The 12,311-nt window shown below is 46.0% G+C and overlaps 1 protein-coding gene across 1 annotated transcript in view; it reads left to right on the plus strand.

Moving 5' to 3' along the window:
• The first annotated feature begins 446 nt into the window (after positions 1 to 446).
• The window catches only part of GALNT16 (polypeptide N-acetylgalactosaminyltransferase 16), a 40,027-nt gene continuing 28,162 nt past the window's right edge, over positions 447 to 12,311 (plus strand). Inside the window, exons 1-2 of the mRNA XM_089906276.1 lie at positions 447 to 656; positions 11,679 to 11,836. Of these exons, the coding sequence (XP_089762402.1) occupies positions 447 to 656; positions 11,679 to 11,836 (368 nt within the window). The remainder of the gene's footprint in view (positions 657 to 11,678; positions 11,837 to 12,311) is intronic.

The raw sequence follows: 12,311 nt of genomic DNA on the forward strand, positions 1-12,311 counted from the left end.
TTGGAGATTTGGGTTGAACTGTTTTTGATGAAAATGACTTGGAAAATATTGTCCTTTCGTATTTTCGACCTTCCCCTTGGCTGTTTGTTTCCTAAATTTAGCAGTCAAGAAGAAATAAGCAAATCTAGCTGGAAAAAAACTGATACAAGTCAGGCAGGTTTCAAAGTTTAATCAAAGTGATTGACTGAAGATAAAAGTCTCTAAGATGAGAAATAATTCTTCCCATTTTATAAAGCAGAGTCATTATTTCAGCTTAAAAAACTTCAGATGTGATTGACCTTATTGGACATGGAAGTGCTGGATTTGGCACTTCCTGAAAAGACAGACTGGTGATGGTTAGGAGGCAGCTGCCTAAACGTCACCAAGAACTCTCGGCAGGAGGCTGGAGGGCTGTGGGAGCCTCATCAGGCTGTCACTCACCATCTTCCCAACGCTTGTTCCTCACCATGGCAACCCAAGGACCTCTTAAGTCGTCGTCCAGATGGATCGCCCTCCTGCCCCCCGCCCTTCCCAAAGCCTGGCCACAGCTCTGCCTGCTGGACAAGGCTAGGAATGCCTCACCCGGCTCTGGGCTCAAGTCCCTGGGCCAGATGCCAGAGAACAGCCTGAAAATCTTGGCATGGATGGCTTTCACCCACACTGTGTCATTGCCATTGGTGGCTCATTTGTGGGTTTTTGGTTTTGATTTTTGTTTCTTACTTCTGGAGAATGGCTTGCTTTTCATTCAAAGGACCGAAGGACTGACATCTCAGAACTTCTGGTTATGAGAGAAGAACAGCCAACTCAAACTAGTTCAAGAGGAAAAAAAAAAGACAGATAGGTGTTTAGAGAGATAGAAAAACCCCAAAGTGAACTTGGATCAGATATAATTGGCTCCAGGGACCCCAAACAAAATCATTAGAGCTCTTTCTTTCCATCTCTTGGCTGTGATTCTTTCTTCTTGGTTTCATTCTCCAGACAAGATTTCTCCATGTGAGGGGCAGGAAGACGCTCGCCTCCCAAGCTGACCAGTGCTGACAAAAAGAGCTCAGTTTATAGAAAAGTCTCAGGGTGGATTCTGATTGGCCCCAATTGAGTCAAATGACCGTTCCTGAACCAGTCCCCTGCGTCTGGGAGTGCAGTGACAAGATCACTCTAGCCTGGGTCTTGTGCCCACCCCACGGTGGTGATTGAGGTGTTGGTGGGATGGGAAGACAGTGATTAACAGCCCTGCCAGAAGCATGTGAGTGAGGAGGTCCCTAAGATGAGCAAAGCTACCCTCACCTTCTTGGTCCACTTCAACTCCCAAGTGTGTGTGAGCTGAGTGTGGGGAGGCGGGGAAGGGGGGGGGCGAGATGCTTGCCGGCATGACAGCTCATCACTCACATACTCATTAGCCATTGTTTTCCAGTCCCATGGGGCACTGTTCTGGGCTTTGGGATCCAGCATTAAACAAAACAGACAATCCCTGCCCTGGTGAAGCTTATATTCTTGTAGGAAGAAGGAGTCAAAAAGATAACATTAATAACAAAAGTGCACATTGAACATCCGATGATGCTACGTGCTATAAGGAAAGCCAAAGCAGGCGGGAGGATGGGGAAGGCGAGGGTGGCGCTGAGGCCACAGTTTCACAGATGGTGGCTGGGGAAGGCTCACAGAGGAGCCAGGTTTGAGCAGAGCCCTGCAGGGGGTGAAGGAGGGAGCCATGCAGACAACTGGGAGAAAAGCCTTCCAGAAAGGAAGCAGAAGGAATAAAGGGGCTAAGGAGAAGGTGCTGGGAGGCTCAAGGAACCTCAGGAGGCCAGTGTGGCTGGAGCAGAGCTAGGCAGGGGCAACAGTAGAAGCTGAGTCCAGCGAGGTGACAGGGCATCTGCTCCTGGGCCACTGTGAGCTCTGGGGCTTGTGCCCTGAGGGAGAGTGAAAGCCACCGGAAGTCATGTGTGGTGTCAGAGGATCCCATTTGTCCGCTGTGGTTTTCTCCCCACTTGATTATAAGTTAGGTGAGAGCAGGGACACTGTCTAGGTATCCATTCCTTCATTCACTCCCTCATTCATTCCTTTATTCAGTAAACATCTCAATACCTACTACGTGCCAGGTGCTAGGAGCTCGCTAGTGGAAAAGAAAGGGAGGTAAAGCACAGATGTCAGTGCCATGTGGTATAAGAATCCCACAGACAGCCCCAAATGCCCTCACCCCCTCCAGAAAGGACAGCAGTGCGAGTCCTCCTATCCTGTGGCTCCGACTGGCTCCAAGCCCAGGATCTTGGGTCTCTCAGGCTGATCCAGATATATCTCCTTATGGTCCCGCAGCCTAGAGCCAAAGGATGTATTTACCCCTCACCGATATACTTAGTAAGCAGTGTGGCTGGGAGAACAGGATAGCACAACACACTTCCCCTTTGGAAGAGGGGAGCAGGGAGGCGGCATTCACTGGCCACCAGTGCCTGGTGCCTGTGCCATCACCGGACTCCTGCCCCAGCCGGGGTGGGGTGGGCGAGGTTCCATGGCCAGTTCTCCAGCTACCCGTGATCTGAGTTTGAGAGTGGAGGTTTCTTCATGATCCTCCATGGCCATGCCTGGCATGGGATGGGGGAGGAAAAGGGAGTGACCTAGATTCCTAGATTCCTTTTCTGGGGGCCATACTTTTTGTTTATTTTCATTCTCCCAGCTTCTTGCACAGTGTCTGCACAGACTAGACTTTCAGTAAATAATCTGTTGATTTAACACTAGTGGCATGTGCATAGGACACTGCCTGTGAGACCCAGGGCAGGGGTCTGCTTCAGGCTGTGGCGCATGGGGGAGGGCACTAGGGGTGACCCCTGGATTTGTCACCCGGAGGACCAGCGGGGTGGGACTGCCCACCTCTGCAACAGGCAGCACAGAAGAAGCAACTGCTTTGGGGATGGATGAAGAATTCATTTTGAGGCATTGAGTTAGAGGTAGCCACCGGGACACTCAAAGGCCTGGAAGTCTCAGAATCAAAGACCAGAGCCAAAGGGAAAGGAGAGTTCAAGAACTGGAGGGAAATGAGCTGTGGTGTGGGTGTGTGGATAGATATCAGGTAGAAGAGCTCAGGGCAGTGACTGGGGTGAGGCCAGAGAGGGACTGGATAGAGGGGCCACATCCTATCCTGCCTCGGTATCGCCTCCACTCGGCTGATGCAGGGCCAACTGATGTTTCAGCTCTAAACCCCGGGGATGCTGGGTCAACGTGAAAGCAGAGCTGAGACCTCTGGGAGGGAGCAGACCCTTGTGCCCTTCTTCACAAGGTGTGTCACAGGTGAAGGGTCTAACCTCGGAGAAGGGTTAGACCATCAGAGGCTATGGGTCTGAGGGAGGGAGAAGCAGACACATCTTTGAGGATGTCTAGCTCAGTTTTGAGGTCCTGAGAGGAACTTCTCTAGAGATGCTTTTCCACAGCCTTCTCTGTGGCCCTGAAGAGGCTTTGAATGAGGCGCAGGAAGGCAGCAGGCTGGGGATGGGGACAGTGTCAGAACCATTCCTCCCCCTTCCTGGCACATAGGTGGTGCTCAGCGGAGTTTTGCTGAATGAATGGGCGGATGAATGAATGAGCAAGTGGAGTCAAGCCTCTGTAAACAAACGAATGAATGATCAGGTGATCCTTGGAACTTGCAGAAGGGTGTCCCAGTACCCGGTAGCTGGTGGCTCTCGATCAATGTTTACTGGGCAATGGGTGAGTGTGGGTTGAGAGCTAAGAGGTTTCCTGAGCCCACAGCGTGGCCATAAGTCCTAAATAAATAAGCATGGTTATTTCTCTCAGTTGACTGGCGGGGTAATTCATTGGCATGCTCTCCCTTTGGGAGCTTCTGCAATTTTTTTTCTTGTTTTAGCTCCTCCACCATCAGCTGGAGGCCGCTTTCCATTTGCCTGATCCTGGGCTGGGTGGAAGTGGGGGGCAGAGTTAGCACCCACTCTTTTCTCTGGTGGAAAGGGCACAAAGGAACCCTCATCCCTCATCCTCACTCTCACAGTTAACAGCTTGGGTCATTCTAGCAATCCAGGGTTCAAGCCAGAACCTTCTTCCTCTCTCTCTCCTCCCCTCTCCCTCCTTCCTTCACTCCTTCTCTCTCTCCTCCCCTCTCCCTCCTTCCTTCACTCCTTCTCTCTATTTATTTTTTTAGATGTCCTTACCTTTTTCTTTTTTGAATTTTATTTTTTTATACAGCAGGTTCTTATTAGTTATCCATTTTATACACATTAGTGTATATATGTCAACCCTAATCTCCCAATTCATCCCACCACCAACACCCCCTGCCACTTTCCCCCCTCAGTGTCCATACTTTGGTTCTCTGCATCTGTGTCTCAATTTCTGCCCTGCAAACCAGTTCATCTGTACCATTTTTCTAGGTTCCACATATATGAGTTAATATACGATATTTGTTTTTCTCTTTCTGGCTTACTTCACTCTGTATGACAGTCTCTAGATCCATCCACATCTCTACAAATGACCCAGTTTTGTCCCTTTTTATGGCTGAGTAATATTCCATTGTATATATGTACCACATCTTCTTTATCCATTCGTCTGTCGGTGGGCATTTAGGTTGCTTCCATGACCTGGCTATTGTAAATAGTGCTGCAATGAACATTGGGGTGCATGTGTCTTTTTGAATTATAGTTTTCTCTGGGTATATATGCCCAGTAGTGGAATTGCTGGGTCATATGGTAATTCTATTTTCAGTTTTTTCAGGAACCTCCATACTGTTCTCCACAGTGGCTGTATCAATTTACATTCCCACCAACAGTGCAAGAGGGTTCCCTTTTCTCCACACCAGCATTTGTTGTTTGTAGATTTTCTGATGATGCCATTTCTAACTGGTGTGAGGTGATACCTCAGTGTAGATTTGATTTGCATTTCTCTACTAATTAGTGATGTTGAGCAGCTTTTCATGTGCTTCTTGGCCATCTGTATGTCTTCTTTGGAGAAATGTCTATTTAGGTCTTCTGCCCATTTTTGGATTCAGTTGTCTGTTTTGTTAATATGAGCTGCATGAGCTGTTTATATATTTTGGAGATTAATCCTTTGTCCATTGATTCGTTTGCAAATATTTTCTCCCATTCTGAGGGTTGTCTTCTCGTCTTGTTTGTAGTTTCTTTTGCTTTGCAAAAGCTTTTAAGTTTCATTAGGTCCCATTTGTTTATTTTTGTTTCCATTACTCTAGAAGCTGGGTCAAAAAAGATCTTGCTGTGATTTATGTCAAAAAGTGTTCTTCCTATGTTTTCCTCTAAGAGTTTTATAGTGGCTGGTCTTACACTTAGGTCTCTAATCCATTTTGAGTTTATTTTTCTGTATGGTGTTAGGGAGTGTTCTAATTTCATTCTTTTACATGTAGCTGTCCAGTTTTCCCAGCACCAATTATTGAAGAGACTGTCTTTTCTCCATTGTATATCCTTGCCTCCTTTGTCATAGATTAGTTGACCGTAGATGTGTGGGTTTATCTCTGGGCTTTCTTTCCTGTTCCATTGACCTATATTTCTGTTTTTGTGCCAGTACCATATTGTCTTGATTACTGTAGCTTTGTAGTATAGTCTAAAGTCAGGGAGTCTGATTCCTCCAGCTCCGTTTTTTTCCCTCAAGACTGCTTTGGCTATTCGGGGTCTTTTGTGTCTCCATACAAATTTTAAGATTTTTTTGTTCCAGTTTTGTAAAAAAATGCCATTGGTGGGCTTCCCTGGTGGTAAGTGGTTGAGAGTCTACCTGCCGATACAGGGGACATGGGTTCGTGCCCTGGTCTGAGAAGATCCCACATGCCGCGGAGCGGCTGGGCCTGTGAGCCATGCTGCTGAGCCTGTGCATCCAGAGCCTGTGCTCCGCAACGGGAGAGGCCACAACAGTGAGAGGCCCGTGTACCACAAAAAAAAAAAAAAAAAAAAAAATGCCATTGGTAATTTGATAGGGATTGCATTGAATCTGTAGATTGCTTTGGGTAGTATAGTCATTTTCCCGATATTGATTCTTCCTATCCAAGAACATGGTATATCTCTCCATCTGTTTGTATCATCTTTAATTTCTTTCATCAGTGTCTTATAGTTTTCTGCATACAGGTCTTCTGTCTCCCTAGGTAGGTTTACTCCTAGGTATTTTATTCTTTTTGTTGCAATGCTAAATGGAAGTGTTTCCTTAATTTCTCTTTCAGATTTTTCATCATTAGTGTATAGGAATGCAAGAGATTTCTGTGCAGTAATATTGTATCCTGCAACTTTACCAGATTCATTGATTAGCTCTAGTTTCTAGTTTTCTAGCTCTAGTTTTCTGGTGGCATCTTTAGGATTCTCTATGCATAGTATCATGTCATCTGCCAACAGTGACAGTTTAACTTCTTCTTTTCCAATTTGTATTCCTTTTATTTCTTTTTCTTCTCTGATTGCCGTGGCTAGGACTTCCAAAACTATGTTGAATAATAGTGGTGAGAGTGGACATCCTTGTCTTGTTCCTGATCTTAGAGGAAATGCTTTCAGTTTTTCACCATTGAGAATGATGTTTGTCTTATACGGCCTTTATTATGTTGAGGTAGGTTCCCTGTATGCCCACTTTCTAGAGAGTTTTTATCATAACTGGGTGTTGAATTTTGTCAAAAGCTTTTTCTGCATCTATTGAGATGATCATATGGTTTTTCTTCTTCAATTTGTTAATATGGTGTATTACTTTGATTGATTTGCATATATAGAAGAATCCTTGCATCCCTGGGATAAATCCCACTTGATCATGGTGTATGATCCTTTTAATGTGTTGTTGGATTCTGTTTGCTAGTATTTTGTTGAGGATTTTTGCATATATATTAATCAGTGATATTGGTCTGTGATTGTCTTTTTCTCTAGTATCTTTGTCTGGTTTTGGTATCAGGGTGATGGTGGCCTCATAGAATGAGTTTGGGAGTGTTCCTTCCTCTGCAATGTTTTGGAAGAGTTTGAGAAGGATGGGTGTTAGCTCTTCTCTAAATGTTTGATAGAATTCACCTGTGAAGCCATCTGGTCCTGGACTTTTGTTTGTTGGAAGATTTTAAATCACTGTTTCAATTTCATTACTTGTGATTGGTCTGTTCAGATTTTCTATTTCTTCCTGGTTCAGTCTTGGAAGGTTATACCTTTCTGAAAATTTGTCCATTTCTTCCAGGTTGCCCATTTTATTGGCATCGAGTTGCTTGTAATAATCTCTTAGGATGCTTTGTAGTTCTGTGGTGACTGTTGTGACTTCTCCTTTTTCATTTCTAATTTTCTTGATTTGAGTCCTCTCCCTCTTTTTCTTGATGAGTCTGGCTAATGGTTTATCAATTTTGTTTATCTTCTCAAAGAACCAGCTTTTAGTTTTATTGATCTTTGCTATTGTTTCCTTTGTTTCTATTTCATTTATATCTGCTCTGATATTCATGATTTCTTTCCTATGTTAACTTTGGGTTTTGTTTGTTCTTCTTTCTCTAGTTCCTTTAGGTGTAAGGTTAGATTGTTTATTTGAGATTTTTCTTGTTTCTTGAGGTAGGCTTGTCTTGCTATAAACTTCCCTCTTAGAACTGCGTTTGCTGCATCCCATAGGTTTTGGATCATCATGTTTTCATTGTCATTGGTCTCTAGGTATTTTTTGATTTCCTCTTTGATTTCTTCAGTGATCTCTTGGTTATTTAGTAACGTATTGTTTAGCCTCCATGTGTTTGTGTTTACTATTTTTTTTTCCCTGTAATTGATTTCTAATCTCCTAGTGTTGTGGTCAGAAAAGATGCTTGATATGATTTCAATTTTGTTAAATTTACTGAGGCTTGGTTTGTGACCCAAGATGTGATCTATCCTGGAGAATGTTCCGTGTGCAATTGAGAAGCAAGTGTAATCTGCTGTATTTGGATGGAATGTCCTATAAATATCAATTAAAACTATCTGGTCTATTGTGTCATTTAAAGCTTGTGTTTCCCTATTAATTTTCTGTTTGGATGATCTGTCCATTGGTGTAAGTGAGGTGTTAAAGGTCCCCCACTATTATTCTGTTACTGTTGATTTCCTCTTTTATAGCTGTTAGCAGTTGCCTTATGCATTGAGGTGCTCCTATGTTGGGTGCATATATATTTATAATTGTTATATCTTCTTCTTGGATTGATCCCTTGCTCATTATATAGTGTCCTGCCTTATCTCTTGTAACATTGTTTATTTTAAAGTCTATTTTATCTGATATGAGTATTGCTACTCCAGCTTTCTTTTGATTTCCATCTGCATGGAATATCGTTTTCCATCTCCTCACTTTCAGTCTGTATGTGTCCCTAGGTCTGAAGTGGGTCTCTTGTAGACAGCATATATATGGGTGTTGTTTTTGTATCCATTCAGGGAGCCTCAGTCTTTTGGTTGGAGCACTTAGTCCATTCACTTTTAAGGTTATTATTGATATGTATGTTCCTATGACCATTTTCTTAATTGTTATGGGTTTCTTTTTGTAGTTCCTTTTCTTCTCTTGTGTTTCCTACTTAGAGAAGTTCCTTTAGCATTTGTTGTAGAGCTGGTTTTGTGGTGCTGAATTCTCTTAGCTTTTGCTTGTATGTAAAGCTTTGATTTCTCCGTAGAATCTGAATGAGATCCTTGCTGGGTAGAGCAATCTTGGTTGTAGGTTCTTCCCTTTCATCACTTTAAATATGTCATGCCATTCCCTTCTGGCTTGTAGAGTTTCTGCTGAGGAATCAGCTGTTAACCTTATGGGAGTTCCCTTGTATGTTATTTGTTGTTTTTCTCTTGCTGCTTTCAATAATTTTTCTTGGTCTTTAATTTTTGCCAATTTGATTACTATGTGTCTCAGCATGTTTCTCCTTGGGTTTATCCTGTCTGGGACTCTCTGTGCTTCCTGGACTTGTGTGGCTATTTCGTTTCCCATGTTAGGGAAGTTTTCGACTATAATCTCTTCAAATATTTTCTCAGGTCCTATCTCTCTCTCTTCTCCTTCTGGGACCCCTATAATGCAAATGTTGTTGCGTTTAATGTTGTCCCAGAGATCTCTTAGGCTGTCTTCATTTCTTTTCATTGTTTTCTCTTTATTCTGTTCCGTGGCTGTGAATTCCACCATTCTCTCTTCCAGGTCACTTATCCGTTCTTCTGCCTCAGTTATTCTGCTGTTGATTCCATCTAGTGTGTTTTTCATTTCAGTTATTGTATTGTTCATCTCTGTTTGTTTGTTCTTTAATTCTTCTAGGTCTTTGTTAAACATGTCTTACATCTTCTCGATATTTGCCTCCATTCTTCTTCTGAGGTCCTGGATCAGCTTCACTGTCATTATTCTGAATTCTTTTTCTGGAAGGTTACCTATCTCCACTTCACTTAGTTGTTTTTCTGGGGTTGTATCTTGTTCCTTCATCTGGTACATAGCCCTCTGCCTTTTCATCTTGTCTATCTTTCTGTGAATGTGGTTTTTGTTCCACAGGCTGCAGGATTGTAGTTCTTCTTGCTTCTGCTCTGTGCCTTCTGGTGGATGAGGCTATCTAAGAGGCTTGTGCAAGTTTCCTGATGCGAGGGACTGGTGGTGGGTAGAGCTGGCTGTTGCTCTGGTTGGCAGAGCTCAGTAAAACTTTAATCCGTTTATTTGCTGATGGGTGGGGCTTGTTTCCCTCCCTGTTGGTTGTTTGGCCTGAGGCCACCCAACACTGGAGCCTACCTGGCTCTTTGGTGGGGCTAATGGCGGACTCTGGGAGGGCTCACGCCAAGGAGTACTTCCCAGACCTTCTGCTGCCAGTGTCCTTGTCCTCACAGTGAGACATAGCCACCCCCGCCTCTGCAGGAGACCCTCCTACACTAGCAGGTAGGTCTGGTTCAGTCTCCTATGGGGTCACTGCTCCTTCCCCTGGGTCCCGATGCGCACACTACTTTGTGTGTTTCCCCATCCTGTCGAAGTGCTGCAATCAATTCCCACTAGGCTTCAAAGTCTGATTCTCTAGGAATTCCTCCTCCCGTTGCTGAACCCCCAGGTTGGGAAGCCTGACGTGGGGCTCAGAACCTTTACTCTCGTGGGTGGAATTGTGTGGTATAAGTGTTCTCCAGTTTGTGAGTCACTCACCCAGCAGTTACGGGATTTGATTTTATTGTGATTGCGCCCCTCCTACCGTCTCATTGTGACTTCCCCTTTGTCTTTGGATGTGGGGTATCTTTTCTGATGAGTTCCAGTGTCTTTCTGTCGATGATTTTTCAGCGGTTGGTTGTGATTCTGGTGCTCTCGCATGAGGGAGTGAGAGCATGTCCTTCTACTCCACCATCTTGAACCAATCCCCTCCTTCCACTCATTCTCTCTTTCCTGCCATGGATTGTGAGTCTATGGGGACACTGACCCATCTGTCCAGTCCCTGGCATGGCACCAAATAAGAATATCACAGTGCGGCAGTGCAGCTGTTGTCACCACCCTGAGTATGTGTGTGACACAGGGCTGGGCCCAGTACACATGAGGAAACCTCCCTCACTGGCTGTGACCTCAGGGAGCTCAGGGACTGGTTCCTAGGAGGCATGAACACTACAGAGAGGCAGCCCTAGGAGACAGGCACTCCCCGGAACCTTTGCATTCCTGTCCTTTGAGGCTGGGAGCTAGGCTCTCAGGGGAATGTGGAGGCCCTGTGCTGCTGGTGGATCACCCAACACATCCATCTCCTCTCCACAGGTCGAGCTGTCTTCTTGGGACTGTCCTTCTAGAGACTAGGCCTGTGATGGAGTTCTCATGCAGGGGTTCTGTGCCTGGACAACTCTCACCCGCCTTCCTGCTGCCCCTGTGGGCTCACAGCTCCTGCCCGGGCTGCTGGTCAAGTGGAAGGGGTGGAGTCGAGATGCACTCACCGTTGATGATATTTCCAGGCAACATCCGGCTGGCAGTGTGTTTCAGATAATGAGATGTCAGGATCCATCCACTCATCCATGCGTCTCAGATGTATCTTTCCCCAGTGTCTTTCATGGGGGGACTTTGGGAGCACAAAGCAGGGTGTGGCTAAGAGGAGGGAGGCTGGGCCATGGCATCTGTCATCCATCACTCCCCAGCACTTAAAACCAGGCTGCCCGGGAGGTCTGACGTGAGCTATTTCAGCAGCAAACACAAGTCCCAGAGAAGATGCATCACTGCCCGTGCGTTTGCATCCTAGCAGCTCTGGCATTAGCCTGTGAGGGCCCACCTGACCTCACAGGTGGTTCTCTGGGCAGCATCTTGTCCCAGCGTTGGATGTTTTACTGATCAGGCCCCTCCTTCATGCCTAGCCCAGTGTCAGGCCCAGGTTTATCCCTAGGAGACTGTCATTCTGCAGGTTGCTTGGTGACCTCTCAGGACACCTCATCTTGGGGGTCAGGTGCCCTCCAGGTGTCACCATCTCCATATCCAATGAAGAGCCCTGGTCAAGAGTGTGGGCTTCAGAGTCAGAACAACCATTTTGACTCCAGAAACCTGTGAGTCACTAGCTCTGACCTTGAGCTTTTTTATTAATAGGTTTTATTATTTAAGAGCAGTTTTAGGTGCACAAAGTTCAGCGGAAGGTATGGAGAGTTCCCATGTACTCCCTGCCCCCACACAGGGGGGTACCGTCACGAGCCTCAGTTTCCTCATCTGTACAGTGGGGGAAATAACGATCTCCTGCTCACCGGTGCAAATGAGGTAATGCAGTTGGGTCCTACCGTGTCGTAAGTGCTTACCACACAGTGGCTACTTTCTCCTCTTGCCTGTGGCCCCTCTGATGCTGACCTTTGTCTCAGGTGACAGGAACACCCTCGAAAGGCTTTGATGAGAAGGCGTACCTGGCAGCCAAGCAGCTGAAGCCTGGAGAGGACCCCTACAGACAGCATGCCTTCAACCAGCTGGAGAGCGACAAGCTGAGCCCTGACCGGCCCATCCGGGACACCCGCCATTACAGGTGTGGCCTCCATTGTGCCGGTGGAGAAAGAAAGGTGGAGGGAAGGGCCAGCACCAGTTGGCTTTTCTTTCAGTCATGTGGATTTAAGAAATGAGGAAGATTTCCTCAGACTCGGTCCAGCTATTGAGACATTCAAACCCTTACCATCTGTCGTTTTCCTGACTCACCTTTATTTCATTGACCTCCTGAGAGCCTGAGAGGTCCAAAGAGACTTCCCAGCGAGGCCAGAGAGGCCCCTAAATACCTCAGGCTGGAATCCCAGCAAGGGTGACCTGCCAGGGGACCACGGGGAGGTCTGAAGGGGGTGGGCTAGCCTGGCGTTCTTGGTGCCCATCTGGTGATGTCTGAGGTGAAGAGGGGCCACCAGCCCTGCCTGCACTGTGCAAAGAGTAGAGCGCTGTGCACCGCCCCACTGGTATCCCTTTCCTTCCTCTCTTCCTGCCCCACTGCCGCCACTTCCTCAGCAACTCCCAGA

Source organism: Delphinapterus leucas, chromosome 2 (genome assembly GCF_059928025.1).
Source record: "Delphinapterus leucas isolate spDelLeu-1000000601 "Yukka" chromosome 2, BTC_Dleu_Yukka2, whole genome shotgun sequence".
NCBI classification, from domain to species: domain Eukaryota; kingdom Metazoa; phylum Chordata; class Mammalia; order Artiodactyla; family Monodontidae; genus Delphinapterus; species Delphinapterus leucas.